This window comes from Sus scrofa, chromosome 7 (genome assembly GCF_054392235.1).
Source record: "Sus scrofa isolate SSC_HxYL_T2T_F1_AM1 chromosome 7, Sscrofa_HxYL_maternal_Yorkshire_Landrace_v2.0, whole genome shotgun sequence".
Classification (NCBI taxonomy): domain Eukaryota; kingdom Metazoa; phylum Chordata; class Mammalia; order Artiodactyla; family Suidae; genus Sus; species Sus scrofa.
In genome coordinates, this window is record NC_139389.1 from 124,924,095 (window position 1) to 124,949,428 (window position 25,334).

Genomic DNA, 25,334 nt, shown 5'->3' on the forward strand with positions numbered 1-25,334 from the left:
CGCCCCAGGGGGGTGGAGGGGCCTCCGGTCGCCTCGGGGGTCGTGCAGAACCCGGACTAGAGCGGCTGCTCTACCGAAACCCTGGTTCTGCGAGTCCCTGCGGTGCCATAACCTGTTCCTCTCTGCGGCAGCCTCGGAGGGTTAGAGGGTTTGTTTCGGCTCCCGAGGGAGGGGGGGGGGGAGGAGAGAAAAAGGAGAAGGAGGGCGATTGTGTGGGTCAGTAGTTGAGCCTCACGGGGGAGAGGAGGAGCGCACGGGCGAGAGCACCCTAGGGGAGGAGTACACGTGCTGGGGAGGGGCGGGGGTGAGAGGCGGGCAGGAGGGGAGGAGAAGGCAGGCGAGAGCTGAGGGCGGGAGGCGCCACGGCCTCGCAGACGCAGGCGCCAGCAGCCGGAGAGAAAGTTCCCGGGGAGAGCTCATCCCCGGAGGGCCGACGTCGAGGCTGCTCCTGGCGAGGGTCGTAGGTCCCACGCGTCCCGCCTGCCTTCCCCCTGAGCGCCCTGGGCCGCCTGGGCTCGGCGTGCTGGGAAGCCGGGAGCGCTGCTGGCCAGCGGCCGCCGCCAAACTTGGTGGGGGAGGATGCTGCGAGTGGGAGCTGCGGAGCGGGGCGCGGGGGCGCCCTGAGTGCTCCCCCGGGCGCCCGCGGCCACTGCTACCAGGGCTGCGGCCGGGCGAGGGCGCCGAGGCTGAGCGGACAGGTAGCGGTACCAGTGCCGGGACTGCGCCAGCCCTGTGAGCCAGGGCCGCCAGCGCCACCGTGCCGGCGTCGCCTCCTCGCCACGGAGCCATGGTGCGCGGAGCGCGCACGCCGAGCGCGGGACTCTGAGCTCCGGCCGCGCCGCGCGGCCCCACCTCCACCCTCCCCTCCCGGCTTCCCCGCCGACCTCGCCCGCGGGCCATGAAGCTGTGGCCCGGAGGCCCTCGCCTCTGAGGCTCGCGCAGCCCGCTCTAGTCCACGCCGCTCAGCCACAGATAGCACCTTGGCCGCTGGAGCTCCCCATCGTCTCCCAGAGACAGCACCCAGGCGCTCCGGGATGGCGCTTCGCGGGCCCCTCGGGCCGCGCAAAGTTCGCAGGAGGCGAGAGATGCTGTCACAGCAAGTTGGCTTCGTGTGCGCGGTGCTGGCTCTGGTCTGCTGTGCATCTCGTTTCTTTGGCAGCTGGGGTAGGTACCGGCGTGGGCCCGTCCCAGGTGTTTGGGGGTCTTGGACTAGGAAGCAGCAGGGAGGCTCGGAGACATCTCCCCTTCCTTCCCAGTCAGGCTGGTCCCCTCCCTACCTGTCAGGTAGAGCGCACCCAGGAGGGTTGACATCCACGCGCTGAGCTGTGGCGCCTGTTCGCCTGAGCTGCGCGCAGTCCTTGGGGGCTCAGAGCGCGGCTGCAGCTCTGTGTTACTAAGGCGAAAGCCTGAACCATTGGCCCCTGGGCGCCAGAGTTCTGTCCCTGGAGAGCACAGGGAGGGGGCAGCGCAGCGGAGGGGTCAGGGTGTGTATTCTCTTGGCCTGAGGCGCATGAAACTGACTCGACTGCTTTGCAGTTTTGCGGAGTGGAGAAGGTTGTGCTCTTCCAAGTTCCTGGAAAACCCAGATAATGAGCTTGGGAACCGAGTGTCAGCCCACCCCTGTCAAAGGGGCGCCTTTGGTGTCCTGATGAGCCGCCTCCAAACCCTAAAAATGTTGGGGGCAGTCTGTCCCCTCGGGAGGTTGCTGCTGTGTTTCAGCATCACTTCTCAACTGCGCTTAATTCCCACCGGTAGGAGAGCACTGGTGTCTGGGGCCACTGTCACACTCCTTCATCCAACAAGAGACTCGAGGGATTTGGGAGTTGCTTGGGATATGCACATATGACATGGAGAGGAAAAGAGACTTACCAAAAAATGTTTGGGGGAGGAGGAGGGGATGTGAGCCCATGTGGAACCTTCAGAAGATATTCACTGGCTAATAGTCCCCTTATAGTAAAATGTTAATGTCCTTTAGCAATTTCATTTTTAAAATTGAAATATAGTTGATTTAAAATGTTGTTTCAGGTGTACAGCAAAGTGATTCAGAGGTATATCCTTTTTCCTCGATTTTTTTTTCTAACATTTTTTAAGAAATGAAATTCGGTGATTAGTAACCTGGACATTGGGAATAGAGCAGATGATACCTTCCTGAGCCGTTAGGAAGGGGCAATTTTAGAAAGGTTTATACTGATTAATACAAATCAGGTGGAGCTTGATTAAGCTCCTAATACTGCCTTTCAAAACCCACCTTTTGTGATTTGAGGAGATAAGGTCAAAAAGTGGCTCTTTCCAACAGAAATCCAGAAAGGTTCTTTGAACATCTTAATACCTCGTGTTTCGCAATTGGGCGAGTTGGTGTGTCTTTTCCCTGAGTTACATACCAGAAATGTCAAAATACCTAGAGGCGCTTAGAAGTCAGCATTATATATGGGAGAGGAATTGTTACCCAGCTGAAGGAGAGATAAGTGAGTGCTTTCAAGGTCTTAAAGTGAGACTTTTTTTTCATTTGCTGGATCAAGGAGGCCTGAAGTTTTCACTGTGCTTGGTCATCAGCATCCACACTGGGGATCCCTTGTTAGTGAATATGACCTTTGGACCAAAAGAATGAGCATCACCTGGGAGCTTGTTAGTACAGCATCCTGGGTCCCATCCCAGACTTCCTGAATCCGCATCTGCACTTTAACGTGGTTCCCAGGTGGTTTGTGTGAACATTCAAGGGCAGGGAGCCCGGGGCCAGGCCCCAGCAGTTTTCCCTACCTGCTTGCTGACTTGCTCTCCTTCAGGGCAGGGACACCTGAGCGTGTTTCCAGGTCAAGCTCTTAATGGTCACCTGTCAAAACCCTTTGTTGCACCTGTGAGGGGCTGAGGACCAGGGCCGTCTTAGCCAAGGTCAGATCCCATGCTGGCCATCTGGGACCAGAAAGAATGAACTGGACATAGGAAACAGATTACTGTAGGTGAGCAGGTGATACTGTGCTTCCACTCCCTGTATCACTCCCTGCAGAGGGCTCTACATAGTCAAACAGGGCTGTTGCTGACATAGCAAGATACAGGCACATAGGCCATTGTGAGAATGCAGGCACCACGTTGATCTCATGGTTGTTTGTGGCTTATTTTCCAATCCAGGGCACAAAACGGCTTCTGCTAGCAAACATATTCTGCAAGACACATGGAGAAATAGAAGGCTGATGGCACCAGTGAATGGGACTCAAACCGCTAAGAATTGCACAGACCCGGGTAAGAGAGAGTCTCCTCCCAAGGCATGTGGCCCGGCCTCGAGCTGGTGTGTAGATGGACTGTTAGAACCAGAGCTGAAAAAGGTGGCTCTATGAACCTGAGTGGGAAAGGGTAGCTGTAAGGTGCCGAAAGGTAATGTATGGACGTGAATCAGTTGTGCTGCTAAGCAGCTCAAGTACTTTCTTTATCCAACAGCTGAAAAGGTCACATGCGAGGGTTTTAAATTTTCATTTTTTTGCTCTCACCATGTTCCTAAAGCATGTGTCACCGCTGCTCTCTTGATTTTGTTTGTCTGGGTGTCGTCTTTTTCTTTCCTTTTTTTTTTTTTTTTTTTTGCTTGCTGTGTCCATCTGATGGAGCTCTGGGGGACAGTGAGCCCCGGCAGGGGGCACTTTGAGATGACCTCCTAGGGCCGGATCACCCAGGCTCGCTGCAGAGGTAGGACATGCTGGGGTCCCAGGGTCCTGCCTCTACAAGAGAAGGGCCAGGTATTGTGCCCGCCCGAAGATGTGTTCTGCTTGCTCTGGGAGGTGGGTTTGATGCTCCTCTTCTGACTTAGGGGGTCAGAGGCTGCAGGGACCCAGGAATGACTCTTATCTGTTCTCTTGCCAGAGGCAGGGTTTGCTTAAATGGTTGAGGACTCTTAGCACAAGAGAGAGTACTGGCCAGTGAAGGGAAGCTGCCTAGGCTTCAGACAGGCCAGTCCTGGGTTTAGCTCTGGCTTCACAACTTGGGGGCTTTGGTGAGAAAGACCCCATGGAATGATATACTTGAAAGCCCTCTGGGAATGATCAGATTTTATTTTATTTATTTTTATGGTTGATTTACAGTGTTTTAGTTTTTATATAACTATCTTGTGATATATATATACACTAAGTGTATATGAAAAGTATATGTATATTTTTTCGGATTCTTTTCCATTATAGGTTATTAGAAGATACTAAGTCTAGTTTCCTGTGCTGTAGAATAGTAGGTCCTTGTTAGTTATCTGTTTTATATGTAGTGGTGTGTATATGTTAATCCTGAACTCCTAATTAATTCCCCCCACCCGCCTTCCCCTTTGATAACCATAAGTTTGTTTTCTAGTCTATGCGTCTGTTTCTGTTTTGTAAATAAGGTCATTTGTATCACTTTTCTAGATTCCACTTATAAGTGATATCCTATGGTATTTGTCTTTCTCTGTATGATAATCTCTAGGTCCATCTTTTGGTGCAAATAGCATTCTTTTTTTCTTTTGATGGCTGAGCAATATGCCATTGTGTGTATATACCACATCTTCTTGACCTTTTTCATCTGTTGATGGACGTTTAGGTTGTTTCCAAGTCTGGGATACTGTAAATAGTGCTGCTATGAATTTCGGGGTGCATGTATCTTTTCAAATTAGTTTTATCCTATATATGCCCAGGACTGGGATTGTTGGATCATATGGCAACTCTGTCTTTCGTCTACGGGACCTCCATACTCTTCTCCATAGTGGCTGCACCAATTTACATTCCCACCAACAGTGTAGGAGGATTCTTGTTTCTCCGTACCCCAGGAGGTTTTATTAGAGATGGGTACCACTTGGCTTTTGCACCGAGTTGCTGGGGAAGTCAGTCTTTTTAGATGGTCTACCCTGTAAAGTGGGTAGAATAGCACGTTGTCTCCTACTCTGGCTGGTTGGAGGACGGCAAGGCTCTGTATGGGGTTGTGTGTACAGAACATAGAAACCCAGGCCAAAGGAGCAGGTTAGAATGGCATTTCACGCGTCTTATTTCCATAGGCGGGTCTTAACTGGGTTTTATAGGTTGGGAAACATCTAGGGAGGAGACATGAATCCAAGTCCTAAAACCTATAAGTGGTGGAGCTGGCCTTGGAGGCCTGTGTGTCTGAAATGTTTGGTTCGGTCCACGAGCTTAAGACCAGGGCCTTCCCTCAGGGCCTGTTTGCTACACCACTTTCAGTGCTTTCTGGAGCCTTCTGAGAAGTCCATTTGGGACACGGAGGGAGGTTTGGGTAAACCTCTAAATTGTTTGTCCTCTGCTTGATGGGGAGGGAACTGGAAGGACTTGCGGAGGAGCAGCTAGGAGTCCCTTTGAACTCCCATCTATCCCGGTGACCCAGTGGGCAGCCGTGCCTGGCCCATCCCTTCCCCTTCTCCAGCCTCCTTCCACTGGCTGGAAGTGCTCGGCACATGCGCAGTGCTAACGCGAGAGCATGTGTAAGGCCAGGAACTATTGCTGTGGCCCATCCTCGCTCCAGGCACCTGAGATGCTAGAATCGGCCCCATTCCCTTGGGGAACACTTAACTACTCTGGGTAATGCAGCAGGGCCAGTGCATTTTTGACCGGTTTCTAGCTCATTGATGCCCTCATCGTGGGCTGGCTGTGTCCTTCTCCTCTAGCTTCTGTGACATCCAGTCTGGGCACATCCGCTTAGGGCTCTGTTTCTTAGGATAGAGTCTCCTATGCCCCATGGTTGGCCATGTCTGAGCAAAAATTATTCCCCGGTGGAGTAGCCAGTCCTTATTAGGAGGAAGGCCTGGCCTTGTCCCCCTTACGAGGAGGGAAGCTGGCAAAATGTTTGGCCGTAAGTAGCATGTGGATGATGCTCTGTGTTGACTCTTTCTGGGGGAGAGTCCTGCCCACAGGATAGGGCTCAGTAGACACCAGATGGAATGCAAGTGCATTTTTGAATATTAAGTGCTCTAAGCCTTAGTGTTTTTGCAAAAATGAGGAATGCAAGGCTCGGAAGTTTGGTGACTTCCCACGATCCCTTGGCTGACGGGAGCATCCCCGGGTTACCTGGCTCAACACATGTACCCTCCCTGCTCCGTTGCCCCAGCTCTGGCTCCCCTCCTGGCCCAGGTGGAGCTGAAGCCTGCCTTGCCTTCCAGCCTCCTCATCCCTGGACCACGAGAAAGCCCAGCCCCCTTTCCATTTCACAGCTGTGTGGCGGTGCCTCTGCTGTTGCGTGTCCAGCTCTGCAGTGGGCACTTGCGGGGAGTATAAGCAAGTGACAGAGGCAGCCCCTGTCCTCACATAGCTCGCAATCGAGTAGAGAAGACAGATTCACCACCCAGGGAAATGGGTAACGTAGGAGGGCTGCAGAGGTCCCCTGGTCTGCAGCCCATGGGACATCAGAGGCTCAGAGGTGGGTGAGCGAGTCCGATGTAGTTCTGTGGATTCTTGGGGTCTAGATGAGGTGGTGACAGAAACCCTGCTGGGAAGTTCCCATTGGGACTTGATGAAACAAACCCGACTAGTATTCCTGAGGATTGGGCTCAGTCCCTGACCTCGCTCAGTGGGTTTAAGGATCCGGCATTGCCATGAGCTGTGGTGTAGGTCACAGATGGGGCTCAGATCCTGCGTGGCTCTGGCTGTGGTTTAGGCCGGCAGCTGCAGCTCCAACTTGACCCCTAGCCTGGGAACCTCCCTATGCGGCAGGTGCAACCCTAAAAAGAAAGAAAAGAAAACCTCCCCAGACTGGGCTTATTTAGCAAAAAAGGAAATCTTTTGGCTTGGTCACTGAAAGTGTGAGATCAAAGGTGACATGTCGTGACTCGGTTTCTGTTTCTGGACTCTGATGTCATCCAGCATAGGGAGGTGGTGACCACACCTCTGGCTTTCTGTCCTTCCAGACCCCAGACTGCTGGGACAGAATGCTGCTGGCCGAGGTGCTTTTGCAGAAGCCCCCAGGGTTCCGGTGGCTCAGCTTGGGTCACATGACTTCCCTAAGGCAATTGCCTAGCCAGGGGAGTGTTGGGTCTGGACAGGCTCAGACCTGGGTCACAGGCTCTGCCTTTGGAGGGAGGGGACTGAAGCTTCCTCCCCCAGTACCAGGGTTCTGTCTGGGTGGGTGGTTTTGGAAGCTGGCCCTCAGTGCTTTGTCACTATTCACTGCCCTGTCCTGGGGCTGCTGCTGCGATCAAGATGGACCAGAGCGCCCTCTGAGTTGGAGTTTCAGGGTGTGACTGGGTGACGTCCAGTGGCTGCCTTTTCTATAGTTACAGGAGTTGCCCGTAACAAACCACGCGGTTGCTGCATCCTCTGCAGCATCTGCCCTGCATCCCTCTCTCCCAGCTCGAGGGCCCCCAGGTCTGACTCACCAGATGGGCTCTTTCAGGGATGTCAGAAGATGGAGCTTGAAGACTTTCCTGCTGTGTCAGCTCCTAGAGCTAAAGCAATAGGAGGTCCGCAAACATTAGTTTACAGTTTTTAAAGAACCTCCAGGGGAGGGACTGTGTCTTATTTTCTGTCTGCCTCTGAGTACTCTTATTCACCTGTGAGACGCAGCTTTGTTTCCTAAAAACATGAACGGGACCCTGCTCTAGTCGTCCCTTAAGACCTGAGGGGGAAAGTGGGCTCTTTGCCCAGCCTGGGGTCATTCCCCCACATCTTTTTTTTTTTTTTTTTTGGTCTTTTTAGGGCTGAACCCATAGCATATGGAGGTTCACAGGCGAGGGGTCCAATCAGAGCTATAGCTGCTGGCCTATGCCACAGCCACGCCAGATCCGAGCCGCCTCTGCAGCCTACACCACAGCTCATGACAACGCCGGATCCTTAACCCACTGAGGGAGGCCAGGGATCAAACCTTTGTCCTCATGGATACGAGTCAGGTTCATTTCTGCTGAGCCACAATGGGAACTCCACCCCCCTTCCCCCCAGATCTTGATGGGGTTTCCATCTCATTATTTGTGCTTCAGTTTAAGTGTCTCCCCCACCAGGCTACCATATATTATTTTCACAACATGTATCTCATCTGAAGTTACCTGTCACCTGTCTCCTTTTAAAGACTTCCTTGCTCTATGCGCAGGAGAGTGATTTTAAACCCAGACCACATGTTCAGATCATGGAAGCACTTTTTAAAGGCTCAGGACCCACCCCTGGAGGGTCTCATTTCCTTGGGGTAGAACCCAGAAATCTGTGCCTGTTAAGAGCTCCCCAGCCGATTCCACGTTGAAGCCAGCGTTGATTCTTACCAGGCTGGAACCCTGCTGCTCAGCGGGGTTGGCATCACCTGGGAGCTTGTTAGGAATGCAGATTCTCAGGCCCCCTCCAGCCATACTGTGGAACCAGAATCTGTATCCTAGCAAGATCTCCCAGGCGGTTCCTGTGCCCACCAGTGGCCAGGAAGCCCTGGGCTGGGTCGCTCCCTGACACTTGGTAGGCTTTCAGTGGTATTTGAATGTTGAATGAAGGCTGAGACTTGGTTTAATATAGTGATTTTCCTGAAACCAGTTTGGTTTCTTTTTTAAATGTAGGGAAGCTCATCAAGAAATAAGCAAAACCCAGACTTTATGTTTGACCACTGAGGTCCATGGAAAAGTTATTAATTTATTTCCACCCCCACCCCCAGAAGAAGTGGGTCCCTCCCTGCAAAATGCATGAAATGGTCGTCATGAGAGGCAGTGACTTTGAATCTCTGGGGATCTTAGTTCAGCTGCCAGAACAAAACATTACAGACCAGCTGCTTTAAACAGTGGACCTGTCTTTCCTTCTGGAGGCTGGAAAGTCCAAGATCAAGGTGTTGGCTGGTTCCACTGCTGACCTGCAGGCGGCAGCCTTCTTGCTGTGCGCTCACAGTGGGGGGAGGACGTCTCTTGAAACGACACTAGTCCCATCACGGTGACACCTCTCATAACCTCACTGAAACCAAACTACCTCCCCAAAGCCCCACCTCTGTACACGATCGCATTGCGGGGAGGGGGGGTTTGGACTTCAACATAGGAAATTTCAGGGAGACACAAACCTTCAGTCCCCATCGGAACCCAAAGGGTTTCCAGTGGTGGCGCCTGGAGGGCTTAGGGTGGAACCCTGGCCTGCAGGTGAGAAATGCCTGGGAGGCTCTGAAAGTCACAGATGCCTGGGCCTGGCTGTGACCTGTGAAATCAGAACCAGTGATGGCCACATTCCGTGGCTGGCGTGTGGAACTTGTGGGAACCACGCTCTTCTCCCCTTCCCTTCCTGCCCCAGGTCTTCCAAGACAGGCTCCTTCTTGTGATTGCCAAGTTCACTGACCGCTCCCCATTAGCCAGCCCAAGGTGGCCTTCTATGTCCCTGGCTCTCCTGGTCCAGCTTTTTACAGACGCTGTATCTTGTTTGTTACATTGTTAATTCGCCTCCTTGAAGGAGGACATAAACGGGGAGCCTTGTTTGCTTTTTAAAACCATAGATGTCCTTCAGTTTTTCCCTCTGTAAAATGAGGGTGGTTAAAGGGTGATAATTGCATCCCTCTCATAGTGTTAGAATTAAATGAGCTAATACCCATCAAGCACTTAACACACGTACATGATCTGACATTAGTTTCCATTTTCATTATCGTTTTTTAATCTGCTTATTCCAGAGAGGACACAGCGCTTGTGTATTATAGGTACTGAAAACCACGTGTCCATTGGATTTTATGAGGACCAGTTAAGAAGTAAACATCTTGCTAAAGCAACATTGTTTATTTTTTCTTCTGGGAACACATCCTGGCTTGTTTGTTTTTTAACCTTTCGGAGATGGGGGATGCTCTCGCTTGGCGTCCTTTGCAGAACCTGCCTCTGAATAGAAAAAACTGGTTTTGTGTCTTGACAGCTGGCTGGTGGCTTACATTTTCGCTTTTTAGCTGGGCTGGGAATGCCGCCTTCATTCTTACACTGCCCTTTCCTGCACATTCGAGATGGAACCAGTGGTCCCTCCTCTGCTAGGTCACCGCTGTTTGCTTGGGTCCCCAACGTCCTGCGCCTGATGTTTGATAAAGGGGAGAGGAGCTTCGTTCTCCCCGTCGATGTTGGAGGGATTTGCTTTGTCATGTTTGGTTTTCCCCTTTGCAGCTATGTCTTTGGGGGTGGCGGGCAGCCGTGGGTGGCCGTAACAAAACTCCATAGGCTGGCAGCTCACACACCAGAAATGTGTTCTCTCACAGTCCTGGGGGCCGGAAGTCCACAGTCAGCATGTCATTGTGATCTGGGCCTGGTGAGAGCTTCCCTCCTGGCTTGGTGGTGACCTCGTGTGCAGGGGAAGGCGAGGGACAGCAGGCTGTCTGCTGTTTCTTTTTCGAAGGCCACCAAGCCCAGCAGACCAAAGGCCCACCTTCCCTCTAACCTGAGTGGCCCCCCAGATGCCCCGCCTCTAACACCATTACTTGGGAGAGGGGGTAGTGCTTCCACACAGGAATTTTGGGGGGGGACACCTTCAGCCCATAATAGAGGCCAGAGTGGGAGGGCTGGGAAAAGAGGGCTGACACAGAGGTGCCTGGGAGAAATCCGGATATGGGGGTGGTTTCTCGATTTTCAGGGGCGCAGAGGAGTTGGATGCAAGCGCTGGGTGGAGGTTTTACTTTTATTCCTGGCCAGGGCTGATGGAGAGGCCATCGTGAGAGGAGAGGGCGTGTGGTGCAGGTGGGCAGGGGCCTGATCCTGCAGGCGGGTTAAGGCCCTTGAGATCCCTGGGCAGGTACCCCAGGCAGTGGGTCTCTGTGGGTGCCCCTGAGTGGGGAGCAGGGGTGCAGAAATCACAAGAAAACAGGAGGAGGAGGAGACCCAGAGCTGCAAAAAGTACATCAGCACGTGTGGGTGTTGGAGGTGAGGTGGTACCGGCGACGAGCTGAAGTGTCTGGATTCTCAACGAACGTCTGTTCAGATGCTGCTTCGGCAGGCTGCGCAGACAAGTCACACATCCCAAGTTTTAGACTCGTTATGTAAAAGCAAGCCTTGAACTCGTTCCTGTGGGCAGGGAGATGAGAGTTCAGGTACTGTCCCCGAGGGCGGAGCAGGAGTTCCAGCCTGGGGAGGGGCTTTCCTGGGCAAGGGGACCTCCAGAGAGCCAGGTGGCTTCTTGGGGCAGTTGTCACCAACCACCGTGGAATAGATGGTCACAAGTGGAGGCCGAGGAAGGCAGCAGCCTGTCATCCGTGAGATCCCTCTTGGCTTCGGGGCGGGGGTCGTGGGGATGTTACACTGTGGGTCAAGTGGCTTGGGTGCCAAAGATCTGGATTCTAGTATCAGCTCTGCCAAGATCCTGCTTACTTTGGGGCTTGGTCTCTCCCCCATCTTTCTCTCTCCCACCCCCTCCCCTGCTCCTTCTTCCCTTCCCCCTCACACCAAAATGAGACTACATAGGATTTCCAGCAGCTGGGAGATGCTCCAGTCCCAGCATGCACCTGTCCTGTCCTTGGAGATGGGAGCTTGTCATGGCGAAGGCAGATGTGTGGACTTGTGTCCCAGCGCACCCTTGCTGGCCAGCCATGTGACCTTCAGCAAGTTATGTAATCTCTCTAAGCTTCAGGGTTGCTGTTTTGTTAAATGAGGATAGTGGCATTTCCCACCCACCTCCTAGGGCTGCTGCAAGCCTCAGACCACATGATGCATCCAAATGTTTAAGGCACACCCAGCACAGGAGCTGCCGCCATCATCGTCACACTGGCTGGCACCATTCTGCCATGTGTAGGTGCTGTTCGGAGTGCTTTCTGTGTATGAACAAACTCGCTTCTCATAACAACTCTTTAGGTGGGTGCTTTTAACGTCCTCATTTTGCATATGTGGAAAAGGAGACCCAGAGAGGTTAGGTAACCCGTCTAAGGTCACCCAGCCAGCAAGAAGAATGAGGACGGGTGTGAAAGAGAGAGCGAGCACGCACACGAAAGTGACTGAGAGAGAGAGAGAAGGAGGGAGAATTAATAGACTTGAATTAATAGACTATTTTTAGAGTAGTCTTAGGTTTACCAGGAACCTGAAGGGAGCGTAGGTTCCTGTCTGTACTCTCCCTCCTCCCGGCTTCCCCTGTTGACACCTTGAATCACTGTGGTCCATTTGTTGCAGTTGATGAGCCAATATGGATACATTTTTATTAACTAAAGTTTATCGTTTCCATCTGGATCCACTCTTGTGCTGTGCATTCTCTAGGTTTTGATGGGGAATGACATGCATCCACTATCACCGGAGCCTGCCAACCATCCCCTGGGGGGCTCAGATTCTTAATTTGGGTAGTCCGAATGATGAGCTTATGCCCTTATCCATCCGTATTAAAAAAATAGGATGAAAGAAGACAGTCTATGCTTTATTTTATTTATTTTTTTATTTATACAGCGCCACCCGCAGCAAATGGAAGTTCCTAGGCTAGGGGTTGAATCGGAGGTGCAGCTGCCAGCCTACACCACAGCCACAGCCATGTGGGATCCAAGCCTGTTCTTTGATCTACACTGCAGCGCACAGCACCACCGGATCCTTCACCCACTGAGTAGGGCCAGGGATCGAACTGCATCCTCATGAAGGCTAGTTGGGTTCTTAACCTGCTGAGCCACACGGGAACTCCGAAAAGCCAGCTTAGAGATGAGGACTTGCATTGCAACTTCCAGCCTCCGTCACTGTCGGGTAGCCCCCGAGAGACAGGGAATTCCTCTCCATCGCAACAGCGAACATCTGTGTGGGCCCCGCTTCTTGGGATGCTTCTAATACTGATTTGTTTGCAATCAAAAGTTGTTTTTTCTTCTTGCCTTATCCAAACTCTCGGGGCCATCTGCTCGCAATCTCACCTCCTTACTGGGCCATCTGCTACCCCCTGACTTCCAGATTCTTAGCTCTCGGTGCCATGCGGGCCTCCCGCAATCCAGAGAGCGCCCACTCGGCTTCCTCTTGAACCCTGAGGGAGCGTTTCTCCACGAGTTAAAAATGGAAATCATTCAGCATTGCCATGTGTTACCTTGGGTGGAGGAGATCTAGCCATTCGGCTCAACAGACAAGTCAAATGCTTGAAAAGGGATTTTTTTTTTTTTCTATTAAACATTGTCCATTATGAAGAGACCATCGGAGCATGGCATTTTACTGAAAAAGAAGAAAAATAAATGTGCTGGAATAATTTGCGGTGTTCTTCTGAAAGGGCAGTGGATGGCTCCCTTGGAAAGGAACAGAAAAGTTGTTGTGTGACCGAGAAGCAGAGGAACTCTGCGTGCCCAGTGGCTTGTCCCCTTGCATGTGGGAAAGTGCCACCAGTTTCTGGGTCTACTTTGCTAATTCAGCACAGAACGGGGCTCCAGCTCTGGGTCTCATGCAACTGCCTGCGGCATTAATTGCAACGTCTATTTCTTGACTGTCTCCACAGCCTGCCCTGTACTAGGCTCTAAAGCTGGAAGGCACCCAGGCTCTGCTGCCAGGGAGCGTGTAAGGCACAGAGGAGACGAGGGGTTCAGAAATAGATCGGCCCACGCAAATACCTCCAGAGGAAAGAGCGCAGTGGTGCACGGCAGGGGCGCCTTCCCTGGAGGAGGCGACATCTGCGCTCACCCTGGAGGGGTGCGGGTGGCTGTGGAAGGACATTCTAAAGCAGGGGGCTCAGCGCATAGACAAGTGCTGCCTGAGAAATCGCCGCATCATCTCCCTGCCGGGCAGGGCTTACTAGCAGCCACTGCCCCTTGCTCATTGGCTGTCCGAGGGGGGAGAGAAAACAAACACCTGCTAAGATTACTGTGCACAGTAGTTAAGTAATTAGACTTTGGGGATTTAGCATGGAGTCAGTGCTCAACCAGGGTTAGGCTGAATCAAATTACTTTGATTTTTTGTTTGTTTCTAAGCAGAAGAAGGTAGGGCTGGAAATGTGCCCGGGCTGCCCAGGATGAAGTTGGCAAACTGGTTCACGTTGCCCCCGCCATCCTCCAAGCCACAATCAGGGCAGTCACCCCAGTTCCCAGGTTGTGCTGGGCCCAGGGCAAGACGGTGGTTAAACTAATAGAAATGTTTGCTAGTTTTCCCCACTAGCCTGGGAGCACCCCGAGGGCAGGGTTCTGTTCCCTGGATCTATGGCTCTAGGCCTGAGGCTGGAGCTGGGCATAAACTTGGGTAGCAGCACCTCCAAGATGGAGGAGCCCTTTGTTCTGCCTTTCAGGGAGCTGTGGCCCATACAAGCAGCTCCTGTCCCCTGGGCTATCCCCTCTAGCCCATGGATGCTTTGGGACAGTTCAGGACACCCAGATCAGGACACTCAGCCAGGAGGAATTAAGAGTTAAGAGCTCAAGGGTTAAGTACATGGACTCTGAAGCCAAACTGCCTGGTTTCCAATCCTGCCTCTGCCCTTACTGATTATGTGACCTTGAACTGGTTACTTTATCTTCTAACGTGGGGAAAGGGCAAGATTTGTTTTGTTCACTGATGTATCCCAGACTCTAGAAGGTGCTGTGTGTGTGTGTGCGCTACGTGTGTTAATCTATGTAATATAAGAGGCCCTGGCACAGAGCAAGTGCTGTACACATTTCTGTTGCTGAAATTACCTCTGAAAGAGAACTTGAATGTAATGTTACAGGATAAAAAAAAAAAAAATTATGGCCACACCTGCATTGTATGGAAGTTTCCAGGCCAGGGGTCAAGTCAGGGCTGCAGCTCAGATCTGCGCCTCAACCACGTCAGATCTGAGCTGCATCTGTGACCTGTACCCCTCGAACCTACATCCTCATGGAAACATCAGCTTCCTAACCCATTGAGCCACAGTCGGAGTTCCAGTTATAGGATAAAATTTTTAGAACCAAAGGTTTGAGGATGAATTTGGTAAAGGCAGCCCTTGCTTTACTTCAAGGAAAAAAGTTAAATGGATGTCTGGACTTCGGTTGGCCTGTTATTCTTTGAGGACAAGAAGCTGGTGACTTTTTGCATGGCCGATACTGAGACAGGCCAGATGGTAAAGGCTGCAGTGGGCCTCGTGTGTGCTCCAGATCTGGATCTTTCTGTTGGTGAAGCAGGACCTGATGAAAGAGAACTATTATTTGGAGATCAGAGTTTGCGTCAGGGCCCTGACAACCTGTGCAGTTCCGCATAAGTCACTTTGTCTATTAGAGCCTCAATTTTCTGCCTACAAAATGGGCATAATGATGTCTTTCCTGAGGCTTTTAAGGTATAAGTGCCAAGTGCTGTGCAAATATTGTTACTTTTGTTTGTGTAACTACGAGATGAGCACCTCTTTTTTCATTTTTTCAAGTTCTAGTGTAGTCGATTGACAGTGTTGTGATAATTTCTGCTACACAACAAAGTGCTTGAGTTATACACGTACACACGTTCATTCTTTTTCAGATTCTCTTTCCACATAGACCATCACAAACTATTGGCAGCGTTCCCTGTGCTATACAGCAGGTCCCCATTGGCCAATCATTCCATGTACCATAGGCCATCCCACCCCACCTGTCCCCTTTGGTAACCGTAAGGTTGTTTTCAACATCTGTGAGTCTATTCCTGTTCTGCACTTAAGTTTGTTGTATCTCTTTTTTTAGATTCCATGTATAAGTGATATCACATGATTGTCTTTGATTGACTAACTTCCCTTAGCATGATCTCTAGGCCCATCCATGTTGCTGCACATGGCAGTATTTCATTCCTTTTTATGGCTGTGTAATATTCCGTTGTTTATATGTACCACATCCTCTTTCTCCATTCCTCTGTTGATAGACATTTAGGTTGCTTCCATGTCTTGGCTATTGTATATGGTGCTGCAGGGAACCTGGTGGTGTGTGTATTTTTGAAGTATGTCCCTTCCTTGTGACATGGAGAAAATCAGTTACTTGGAGCTTTTCAGAATTGACTCATAAAACCACAAAGAGGATTTGGGGAAAGCATTGTGCATGGCCTGCGTGCTATAAAGACCCCATTGGTGGGGTGTCTGGCTAGAAGAGAAAGATTCAGGGGATCTCTTAGAGCATCCTTCCAAATACCGACTCTTATGACCCCCCTCATTAGTTTATCTCATTTCACGCTATAAATGCCCGACTGTTGATTCCAATATAAGTGCCAAGTTCAGGGACCAGCCATTTAGCAGGGCTGATCCCACACCAGCTGATTCAGCTCTGTACCTAAGATTTGCATTTATTAAAATCATCACGCGGATGAAAAAAATGACTTAAGAGGCCTCCTGAGGGCAGTTTCTCGGAGTTCAGCTAGGAAACCATTCTTGGCCTTGATATTTGGTGGTCCGATGAGTGTTGATTGAGCAACCTGTTGGCTGGGCCTGTGGGGAAATTAAGATGGATCTAGATGTGGCCCCTGCCTTCGGGAAGCTTCCATTCCAGTTGAGAGGATCAAGAGGCAAGACTCACCTGGAAGACAGGGCAGGATGTGAAGTGCCACAGTCCTGGTGGTAAGAACAGAGGAGGGACAGCTGAGTCCTAAATGTCAGGGTCAAGAGCATCAGCTCAAAGCGAGGAACCTGGGGATGGGCCTTACATTCCCTTGCTGGCCCTTGTAGCGATCCTGTGAGGGGAGGTGGTGGGTGGTATTGGTGTCGTTCTTCTCTCCAGTTGATGAAAGATGCCAAGAAGGCACAGAAAGCTTAACTAACTGGCCCAAGTTCTCCCAGCTTGGAATTGGCAGAGCAGGGACTGGAGCTCAGGCCACCTGTCCCCAAAGCCTGTGTTCTTTGGGGAAGATGATGAAGGGCTGGGGATAAGTAGGTCTTGGGTAAGTTTGGAGCACAAGGTGTGTGGGAGGCGAGATGCCCTGTAACTGGTGTGTTGGACCAAAAGCCTTGAACACCTGAAGGCCTTTGTACTCCACCCTGTGAGCAGCGGGGGCCACTGACTCTTCCTGAGCAACAGACGACTCTGCTGGCAACGTGGGAAACAACTTCAATTGAGATAATAGGCGAAAGTTCTTAGCATCATGCCTAACAAGCTTTTTAGAGAGAAAGAAATGAAGCCATGGAGCACAATTAGGGGTTATTTTAAAGAGATGGAGGCAAAGTCTTGTGTGGGATGTGAAGGAGAAGATCCAGAGAGGCAGAAGCTGCAGGTCTGGGCAGATGTTGGAGGTGAGAGTGGTCGGCTCTCATCACAGATGCAGATGAATGGTCCCTGACACACCACCGTTTTCCAAGATGGTCGCATCACGGGACACCCTCCTTCCTTCTTTAGGTTTGGACCCCTCTGCGGGGGGGCCCTCGCCCAAGAAGAGCCCTGTCTCGGGCACAGTGGCTGGCTTCTGCCCTCTATTTCATGTTCTGCAGTGCCCATCTGACAGACTCTCACTGGACATCCCTGGCAGCGCCCTGGTCGATGCTGGGATAGGGAGAGAGGTCCCTGTCCTCAGTGAGCCCACAGGTGTAATTGCCGCATGTGACCTGGAATGACGCTCTCTGATGCCTGGCATGGCTGGAAGGCGACACACACTGTGTAGTGTTTGAGATGTGCTTGGACACAAGTGGGTATTTGCTGGACAGCTGGGAGTGTGTGCCCGTGTGTACCCACCGGCAGTGGGGATGGTGGTGGCAGAAATAGTGGGCGTGAGAGAGAACCCGGCTGGATCCAGGGACCAGTGTGGTATTTTCACCTGACTTTAGGTTCAAATCTTCGGGTGGGAGGGTGGGCCCTGCAGCTGTATTGTGCCAAGCCTGAGGGGCACTCCTCTGGAAGCTGAGCCTCCATATGACCTGTGTAGGGTTGGTTGGTTGGTTTGGGTTTTAATTTTTTTAATTATAGATGATTTACAATGTTCTGTCAATTTCTGCTGTACAGCAAAGTGACCCAATTATATATACATTATTTTTCTCATATCCCATCATGTTCCATCACGAGTGATTGGATATATCACCCTGTGCTTATCCACTCCAAATGCAATAGTTTGCATCTACTTACCCCAGACCCCGAGTCCACCCCACTCCCTCCCCCTTGACAACCACAAGTCTGTTCTCTATGTCCATGAGTTTGTTTCTGTTCTATAGATAGGTTCATTTGTGCCACATATTAGATTCCACATATAAGTGATATCATATGGTATTTGTCTTTCTCTTTCTGACAGACTTCATGTAGTATGAGAATCTCTAGTAACATCCATGTTGCTGCAGCTGGCTCTATTTTGTTCTTTTTTATGGCTGAGTAGTATTCCATTGTGTATATGTACCACATCTTCTTAATCCATTCCTCCGTTGATAGACATTTAGATTGTTTGCATGTCTTGGCTATTGTGAATAGTGCTGCAGTGAACATAGGGGGTACATGTATCTTTTTGAATGAACATTTTGTCTGGATATATGCCCACAAGTGGGATTGCTGGATCATATAGTATTTCTATATTTAGTTTTCTGAGAAACCTCCATACTGTTTTTCATAGTGGTTGTACCAATTTACATTCCCACCAACAGTGAGGGAGGGCTCCCTTTTCTCCACACCCTCTATCTGTAGACTTATTAATAATAGCCATTCTGACCGGTGTGAGGTGGTACCTCGTTTTGCTAATACTTAGTGATTTTTTGAGCATCTTGTCATGTGTCTGTGGTCCATCTGTATGTCTTCTTTGGAGAAATGTCTGTTCAGGTCTTCTGCCCATTTTTCAATTGGGTCATTCAGGTTTTTTTGTTTGTTTGTTTGTTTGTTTGTTTTTTGCTGTTGCGTTGTATGAGTTGTTTGTATATTTTGGAAATTAAGCCCTTGTTGGTTGCATTGTTTGCAACTATCTTCTCTCCTTCCGTAGGTTGTCTTTCCATGTAGGATTTTAAGAGCAGGAACCCCTCCTTTCACCTCCCTAGGAACCGCCTGCACTGGTGGAGCAGAAGAGATGGCAGGTGGCAGTTCTGGGCCGTGGGGGGCACAGCCGAGAGGCAGGGGCGCACTGACCATGGCAGTCCTTGTGCTCCTTCTGCATGTCGCCTTGCACATTGGGACACCTGGTTTATTTCACTTTTTGTATCAGTGGGACTTAATCCCCACAGGGTTTTGCAGAGGCTTTTGCTGAAAGCGACACATAGGCATTTAGGGAAAACCCATAGGGAAGAGTTTATGAAATGAAGAGCCTTGTACAGACACAGCAAAGGGAAAACGCTGGGGCCCTTTTTTTTTGCGGGGGTAGGGGGGAGTGCAAATACTCAAGAGCCTTATCCTGGTCCCTCTTCTGCACATGGGCACCTGGAAATGTGGCAGCAGCCCAGCCTCCTTCTGTGGCCTGGTGCCCTCTGCATCTTACCTTATTTGGAGGTGAATGCCCCGGACGGGGGACCGTCCGCATGCCGTGTGGATTGTCCTTTGTGCCGAACGACACAAAGTTGGCCTCTGACCTTGCCTGACCCCCGCGGTGTGGACAGAGCACTGGGCAATGCAGGCCATGATGCACGGGGCGTGGATGAAAGCCAGAGATGGGCGTCCCTGTGTTGAAAGGCCCGTCTGCAGCCTGGAGAGACCCACCCGAGACAGAAGTGGAAACTCCCTGGAGACACACAGGCGTGGCACTGAGGGTGATTAATGGAATAGATAGAATGACTTCGAAGCAGAAATTAGAACAGTGAGGTTGCTCTGGTTGATTAAGCCTCTGTGAAAGAGGGCTGTGTGGACAGGGGGCCCTTGACGTGGTTTTTCAGCAATTCACCTGGTTGCAGGAGGCTGCACCTTGGGAACCCTCAGGCTCGGGGTGGGAGGGGGGTTGAGGGGGGGAGCCGGGGCAGCTCCCCTCCTCTCAGTGCCTCTTAAAGGGGAAACCCTGGCTCCTCAAACAGCCTCCCCAGGAAAGTGGAGGGGACCCCCCCATCCCTGAGGCTACGTAAATGAGGTTGCTAGGGAGCCGATGGTTTATAAGAGCACTGGCAGCAGGACGGGCTGGCTGTGCTGTGGCATCTTTTCTCTCATTTCTGGGTAATTCTTCCGTGGGCCCTTGAAAGAATTGCTCTGAAATCTCTTTGATCATTTAAACCTTGCTTATTTTTCCTTAGCTGGCAAAAATCCCAACTTAGCGTGTATGACAAGTATTTAAATGACTTGCAGGCTTTGGGTGATGACCCACATACCTCGGAGGAGTAAGGACAAAAGGGGAGGGATTGGCATCTGATTTGCAGACCACAGGCCCTGTGAGTGTGGCTGCTGCTTCCATAGCCCCCAAGCTCCAATAGACTCACACAATCCACTCAGGAGAGAGGCAGTGCGTGTTGGAGCTCAGAGTCGTGCCTCTCCAGCTTTAATGCCCCCGTGGGTCACCTGGGCACTTTGTTAAAAAGCAGATGGGGGAAGGCTGGGTGCATCTCTAACCAAGCTCCTCGGTGATGTCAGCACTCCTTTTGGGTGGTGGGAGTAGTCTTCCTGTCCTGGGTTTGGGTCCCAGGCCTGCCAGTGAGCTGAGCAGCCTTGGGCCCATTGCTTGGTCTCTCTGAACCTCAGTTTCCCACCAGTGAAGTGGCAGTTGTATTCCTTACCTGGCGGCGGGAGGGGGGTCTTGGTAGAATGGAATGAGATTGTGCCTGTTGATTGCTTGGCTTGGTGCTGGACGGCTGCATTGCCAGCGCTTGCATATAGAGAGCTCGTGCTCAGAATTTGGTCCAGCGTTCTCCAAGCTGCTTGGAGAAGCACTGGCCCCTCGAGGTCATCTGTCCATCTCCGCATCTCCTCCTCAAAAAAGGCTTCGTGATCAGATAGGATTGGGGAAGACATGTGAAGTCTGCCTCTAGTGGAGATGGACTGGGAGACAGTAGCCTACTCAAGGATATTCTGCAGTAAAGAAACACTTAAACTTGGAGTTCCCGTTGTGGCTCAGCGGAAACAAATCTGACTAGTATCCACGAGGATGCAGGTTCGATCCCTGGCCTTGTTCAGTGGGTTAAGGCTACAGTGTTGTTGTGATCTGTGGTATAGATTCCAGACGAGGTGTGGATCCTGCATGGCTGTGGCTGAGGTATAGACTGGCAGCTGCAGCTCCGATTCCACCCCTTGCCTGGGAACCTCCATATGCCAAGGGTACGACCCTTAAAAAAAAAAAAAAAAAAGGAAAAAAAAAAAAAGAAACGTTTAAACTTAAAAATTTGTATCATGGTAAAAGACACATAAAAAGCCTTCTAGCCATTTCCAGGTGTTCAGTGGGAGCAGGTCAGTCCACATTGTAGCACAGCCGTCAGTGCCACCCACCTCCAGAACCTTCTGATCGTCCTGAACTGAAACGCCACACCCAATAACCAGTAACTCCCCTCGCCCATCTGAGTTTGACTGTTGTAGATACCTCAATGCAAGTGGCATCAGACAATATTTCCCTTTTGGTGGCTGACTTCTTTCACTTAGCACAGTGTTCGAAAGGTTTATCCGTATTGCAACGTGTCACAATTGCCTTCCTTTTTAAGGCTGAGTAATATTCCACTGTATGTCTAGACCACGTTGTGTTAATTTCTCCATCATTGGGTGTGTGGTTGTTTCCATCTTTTGACTATGAAGAGTGGTGCTGCTACAAGGTATACAGGTATCTGTTTGAGCTTTAAACTTTTTTCAACTTAATATTTTCCAAATATTTACTGGGGGGACCGAGGATTCAGAAATGCTGAACCATTCAACTCACTCTCTCCAACCCTGCGTGTCACAGCCCTGGAGGGACTCCCAAGTCTGTGGCTGAGGTTCTCAACCCCGGCTGTGTTTTAGACTCAGGGAGCTTTTCAAAACAAAATAAAACATTCAAAAAAACCCTATGCCTGGAATCTACCCTGGACTAATGAAGTCAGCATCTTTAAGGCTGGGACCTGGGCAGAGGGATCCTCAAAGGTCCCAGGTGACGTGAGTGAGTGCGGGGGGCGGGGGGGGGGTGTCACAGAGGTTGGCACTCGGTGGCGATTTGGGGGACGAGAACTATGAGGCCCGTTGAGTCCCAGGATGTCGCATGCTGCAGCCCCTCCGTGGGCTTCTTCCCTGGAGCTCCAGCCACGGGGGCCTGAGAGCAAGGGGAGGGCCTTGTGCTTGGCAGCCCCTGGGCCTCCCGTAAATCCAGCCCACACTGATGAGCGTCTGTTGTTCACTTTGGCCAGGGAGACCCTGTCACTGAGGGGTAGCAGCTGGAGGCAGGCCCGCACCCTGGGGAGCTCACCAAGGCTGCCTCTGTGCGGTATGCAGAGGAGGCAAAGCATTTCCAAGTTTCCGGATGGTTTTTGTTTACAGAGGGCCATAGCAGTACCGCTGTTCAGATATTTCTCATCCAGGAAAATCACTGTCGATTCTCCTTGTCACTCTTGAGATGGAGAGATTGAGTTTCTGGCCTTCATGCTATGGGCCAGATGGCCAGGGCCGCCCCTCCCCGAGGCAGGGATTTGTCTCAGCAGGACTTGACCTTGGGAGCCCCTGTTCAGTGGGCTGTCGTCCCTAGTTAATTTCTGGGATCTGGCTGTCCTGATTGTCCAGTCTCACTCTGGTCTGATGTGTAATAGTGTGGAGGAAAGACTTGAAGGCCTGCAAATTATTTGTCAAAGCATACCAGGGGCCCAGGAAGACAAGCCAAAGCCCCCCCCCCTTTTTTTATTGTCTTTTTGGGGCTGCACTGGAGGCATATGGAAGTTCTGAGGCTAGGGATCGAATTGGAGCTGTAGTCACTGGCCCACACCACAGCCACAGCAACGCGGGATCTGAACCGCATCTGCAACCTACACCACAGCTCGCGGCAATGCCGGGTGCTTAACCTGTTGATTGAGGCAAGGAATCAAACCTGTGTCCTCATGGATGCTAGTCAGATTCGTTTCTACTGAGCCATGATGGGAACTCCCCGTTTTTATTCTAAGTTAAGGCTTCCAGTTCAGTTGTTGCTTTCTGGGTGTGTATGATCCTGGGGTCTTTTGGAAGGAGATCTTTCACTCCGAAGAAATCACATCAGCGTTTTGCCAGCTCCTGCCAAGCAACATCCTGGGGCTGGGGTGAGACGTGCGCCAGGGGGCCTGCGCCTTTCCTGGGCCCTGGAGCACCATTTGCAAGAGCAGAGCTGGTGAACCCATGGTAACCAAGCCCACACATCCACTTCAAACCTAGTAACCAGTCCCCAGCCGAGCTGCAGAGCCTGGGGACCAGAAAACCCTCTTCTTACTGGGCACACATGACCGTGATGTCACGGGGCTGTGGACCATGCCCCCTCACTCTCTGGCCAGTTGGAGAGTGTGGCGGACACGCTTCAAACAAACTGGCAGAAATATGCTCAGGCTGTTTGACTCCACAGGGAGACGTGAATGCAAAGGACTGAGTTTTAAAAACCCTTGGAGTTCCTGTTAACCAGTCCGACTAGGAACCATGAGATTACGGGTTTAATCCCTGGCCTCGCTCAGTGGCTTAAGGATCCGGCGTTGCCGTGAGCTGTGGTGTAGGTTGCAGACACGGCTTGGATCTGGCGTTGCTGTGGCTCTGGTGTAGGCTGGCAGCTGTTGCTCCGATTAGGCCCCTGGCCTGGGAACCTTCATATGCAATGGGTGCGGCCCTAGAAAAGACAGAAAGACAAAATCAAAACAAAACAACCCCTCCCCCAACAACAGGACAATTTCAATTCTTGACTATATCTTCATTGTAGAGAGTTTTTATGGCTTTTTAATGGCCCGGGTCTTCATCGTTATGCAGGCAGAGGATAAAGGCAGTTTTTCCTTATTTTTTTTTTTTTTGTATCAGGCTCCTCCTGGCCCATTTTCTTGCAGGCATTCTTTTGATTTGGCTGTGAAAATCCATCATGAAGGGTGGACCATGAGCGGGGATGTTTGCCGTTCTGGTCTTGAGAGTCAGCCTAGGATCTTGCGTGGGTGAATTGGTCTGGGATGTTCGTGAGCTGCAGGCATTAGATTTTGAATATTCATCTAGCAGCTGGCTTTGCTGGCCGTTGAATGCAGGTGCCTGCTCAGCTCACGCCATTTGTGGGGTAGCTGCCTGTCTGGTCCATCTGTCTTTGAAGCCCATGGTTCCCCATTCTGCGGCTTCCCTATTTGCATGTAGCACAGTGTCAACATAGCAACCAGTGATGGGGTGCCCCTGAAACTACTTAGTAGACGTGATCCCTCCTGGTTTGCTTGATACGGTTGGTTACGGCTCGTCCGTTCGTTCACCTCTTTTCTCTCCTGTGATTGTGTCTTGGGAGTTGCCTTTTGGATGCGACCTGTGTCTTAAATTGTAGTACTTTCTTTCCAGGAGTGGTTGGCAGACAGAGTGAGAAGCAGTTTGCAGACTTATCAGAAATTCACCCTCACTCTCCCATTGATTGAATAATTGTTATTTTGAGCCGAGCTAATCCCCGAGGCCAGATTTTTCCACCGAGCTTCTCCCTGCCTCTCAGAGTGATGGGGTTTTCTACTCACACCTCTCCTGCTGCCTCTGGGGTTGAAGTCAGCTCAGGCGATCTGCTCACTCATTTATTTCCTCGTTTGCTCATTTACCCAAGAAATTTAAGAGCCTCTGATAGGGAGAGCACTTTGCCAAGTGGAGATGCATCGAACAGGGCTCATGCTAACACACAGCGCGGGAGAGGAAGAGGAAACGTGAATCCCATATTAGCGTGTCGAGATGGGGAAAGTAACTGCTTTTGCCAGGGGAAAAAAAAAAAAAACCCAAGCTCTAAAGTCAAATGGAAATGTAACCCTTTACTCCAAAAAGTCATTCTCATGTGAAATAAATATTGTTTAGATGCCCACACTCTGCAGAATGCCAAACACGGGAAAACCAGTTCGACTTTCAGGGATCCTGGATAATCATTTGTCAGGGCAGGTGAACTGTGGAGGGCCAGTAACTAGAGTGCTCTCCAAGGATGGAGGGACATTCAGATCCACAGACCTTCAGAAGCCATGTCGGAGTTCCCGTTGTGGTGCAGTGGTTAACGAATCCGACTAGGAACCATGAGGTTGTGGGTTCGATCCCTGGCCTTGCTGAGTGGCTTAAGGATATGGCGTTGCCGTGAGCTATGGTGTAGGTTGCAGATGTGGCTTGGATCCCGCATTGCTGTGGCTCTGGCATAGGCCAGTGGCTACAGCTCCAATTGGACCCCTAGCCTGGGAAGCTCCATATGCCGCAGGAGCAGCCCTAGAAAAGGCAAAAAGACCAAAAAAAAACAAAACAAAACAAAACAAAACAAAACAAAACAAAACAGCCATGTCAGGGCCCAGAGAAGCAAGCATTTTTTCCTTGTGGGCCTTCATGGAGGAGCTGTACCTTTAAAAGTGCATGGACAACCTTTGACCCCCACAGATGGAGGAGACTACGTGGACCTGGGCCCTGAGATTGGACTCTTCTGTGATGACCTGTTATTCTCTGCATTTCCTTCCCTCCTAGACTTTCCCGTATAGGTGAGGGTGTGACCTGCATTGTGGGGTATTCCGTCCATTGACACTGGATGTGAAGCGTGCTTTGGCCAATGGCTCATGAGCAGATACGATGCATGCTGTGTCTGAACAAAAGCAGGAAGAGCCATTGTGCGTTTC

The 25,334-nt window shown here is 51.0% G+C and overlaps 1 protein-coding gene across 3 annotated transcripts in view; it reads left to right on the plus strand.

Annotated features, from left to right (window-relative positions):
• The first annotated feature begins 346 nt into the window (after positions 1-346).
• SLC24A4 (solute carrier family 24 member 4) overlaps positions 347-25,334 on the plus strand; it is a 178,865-nt gene continuing 153,877 nt past the window's right edge. For all 3 annotated transcript variants that reach the window (XR_014811309.1, XM_003128693.7, XM_003482307.5), the window contains exons 1-2: positions 347-1,164; positions 3,127-3,237. Coding sequence is in view for 2 of the 3 variants with exons in the window: in XM_003128693.7 (XP_003128741.3) it covers positions 1,035-1,164; positions 3,127-3,237 (241 nt within the window). In the remaining variant the exon portion in view is untranslated. The remainder of the gene's footprint in view (positions 1,165-3,126; positions 3,238-25,334) is intronic.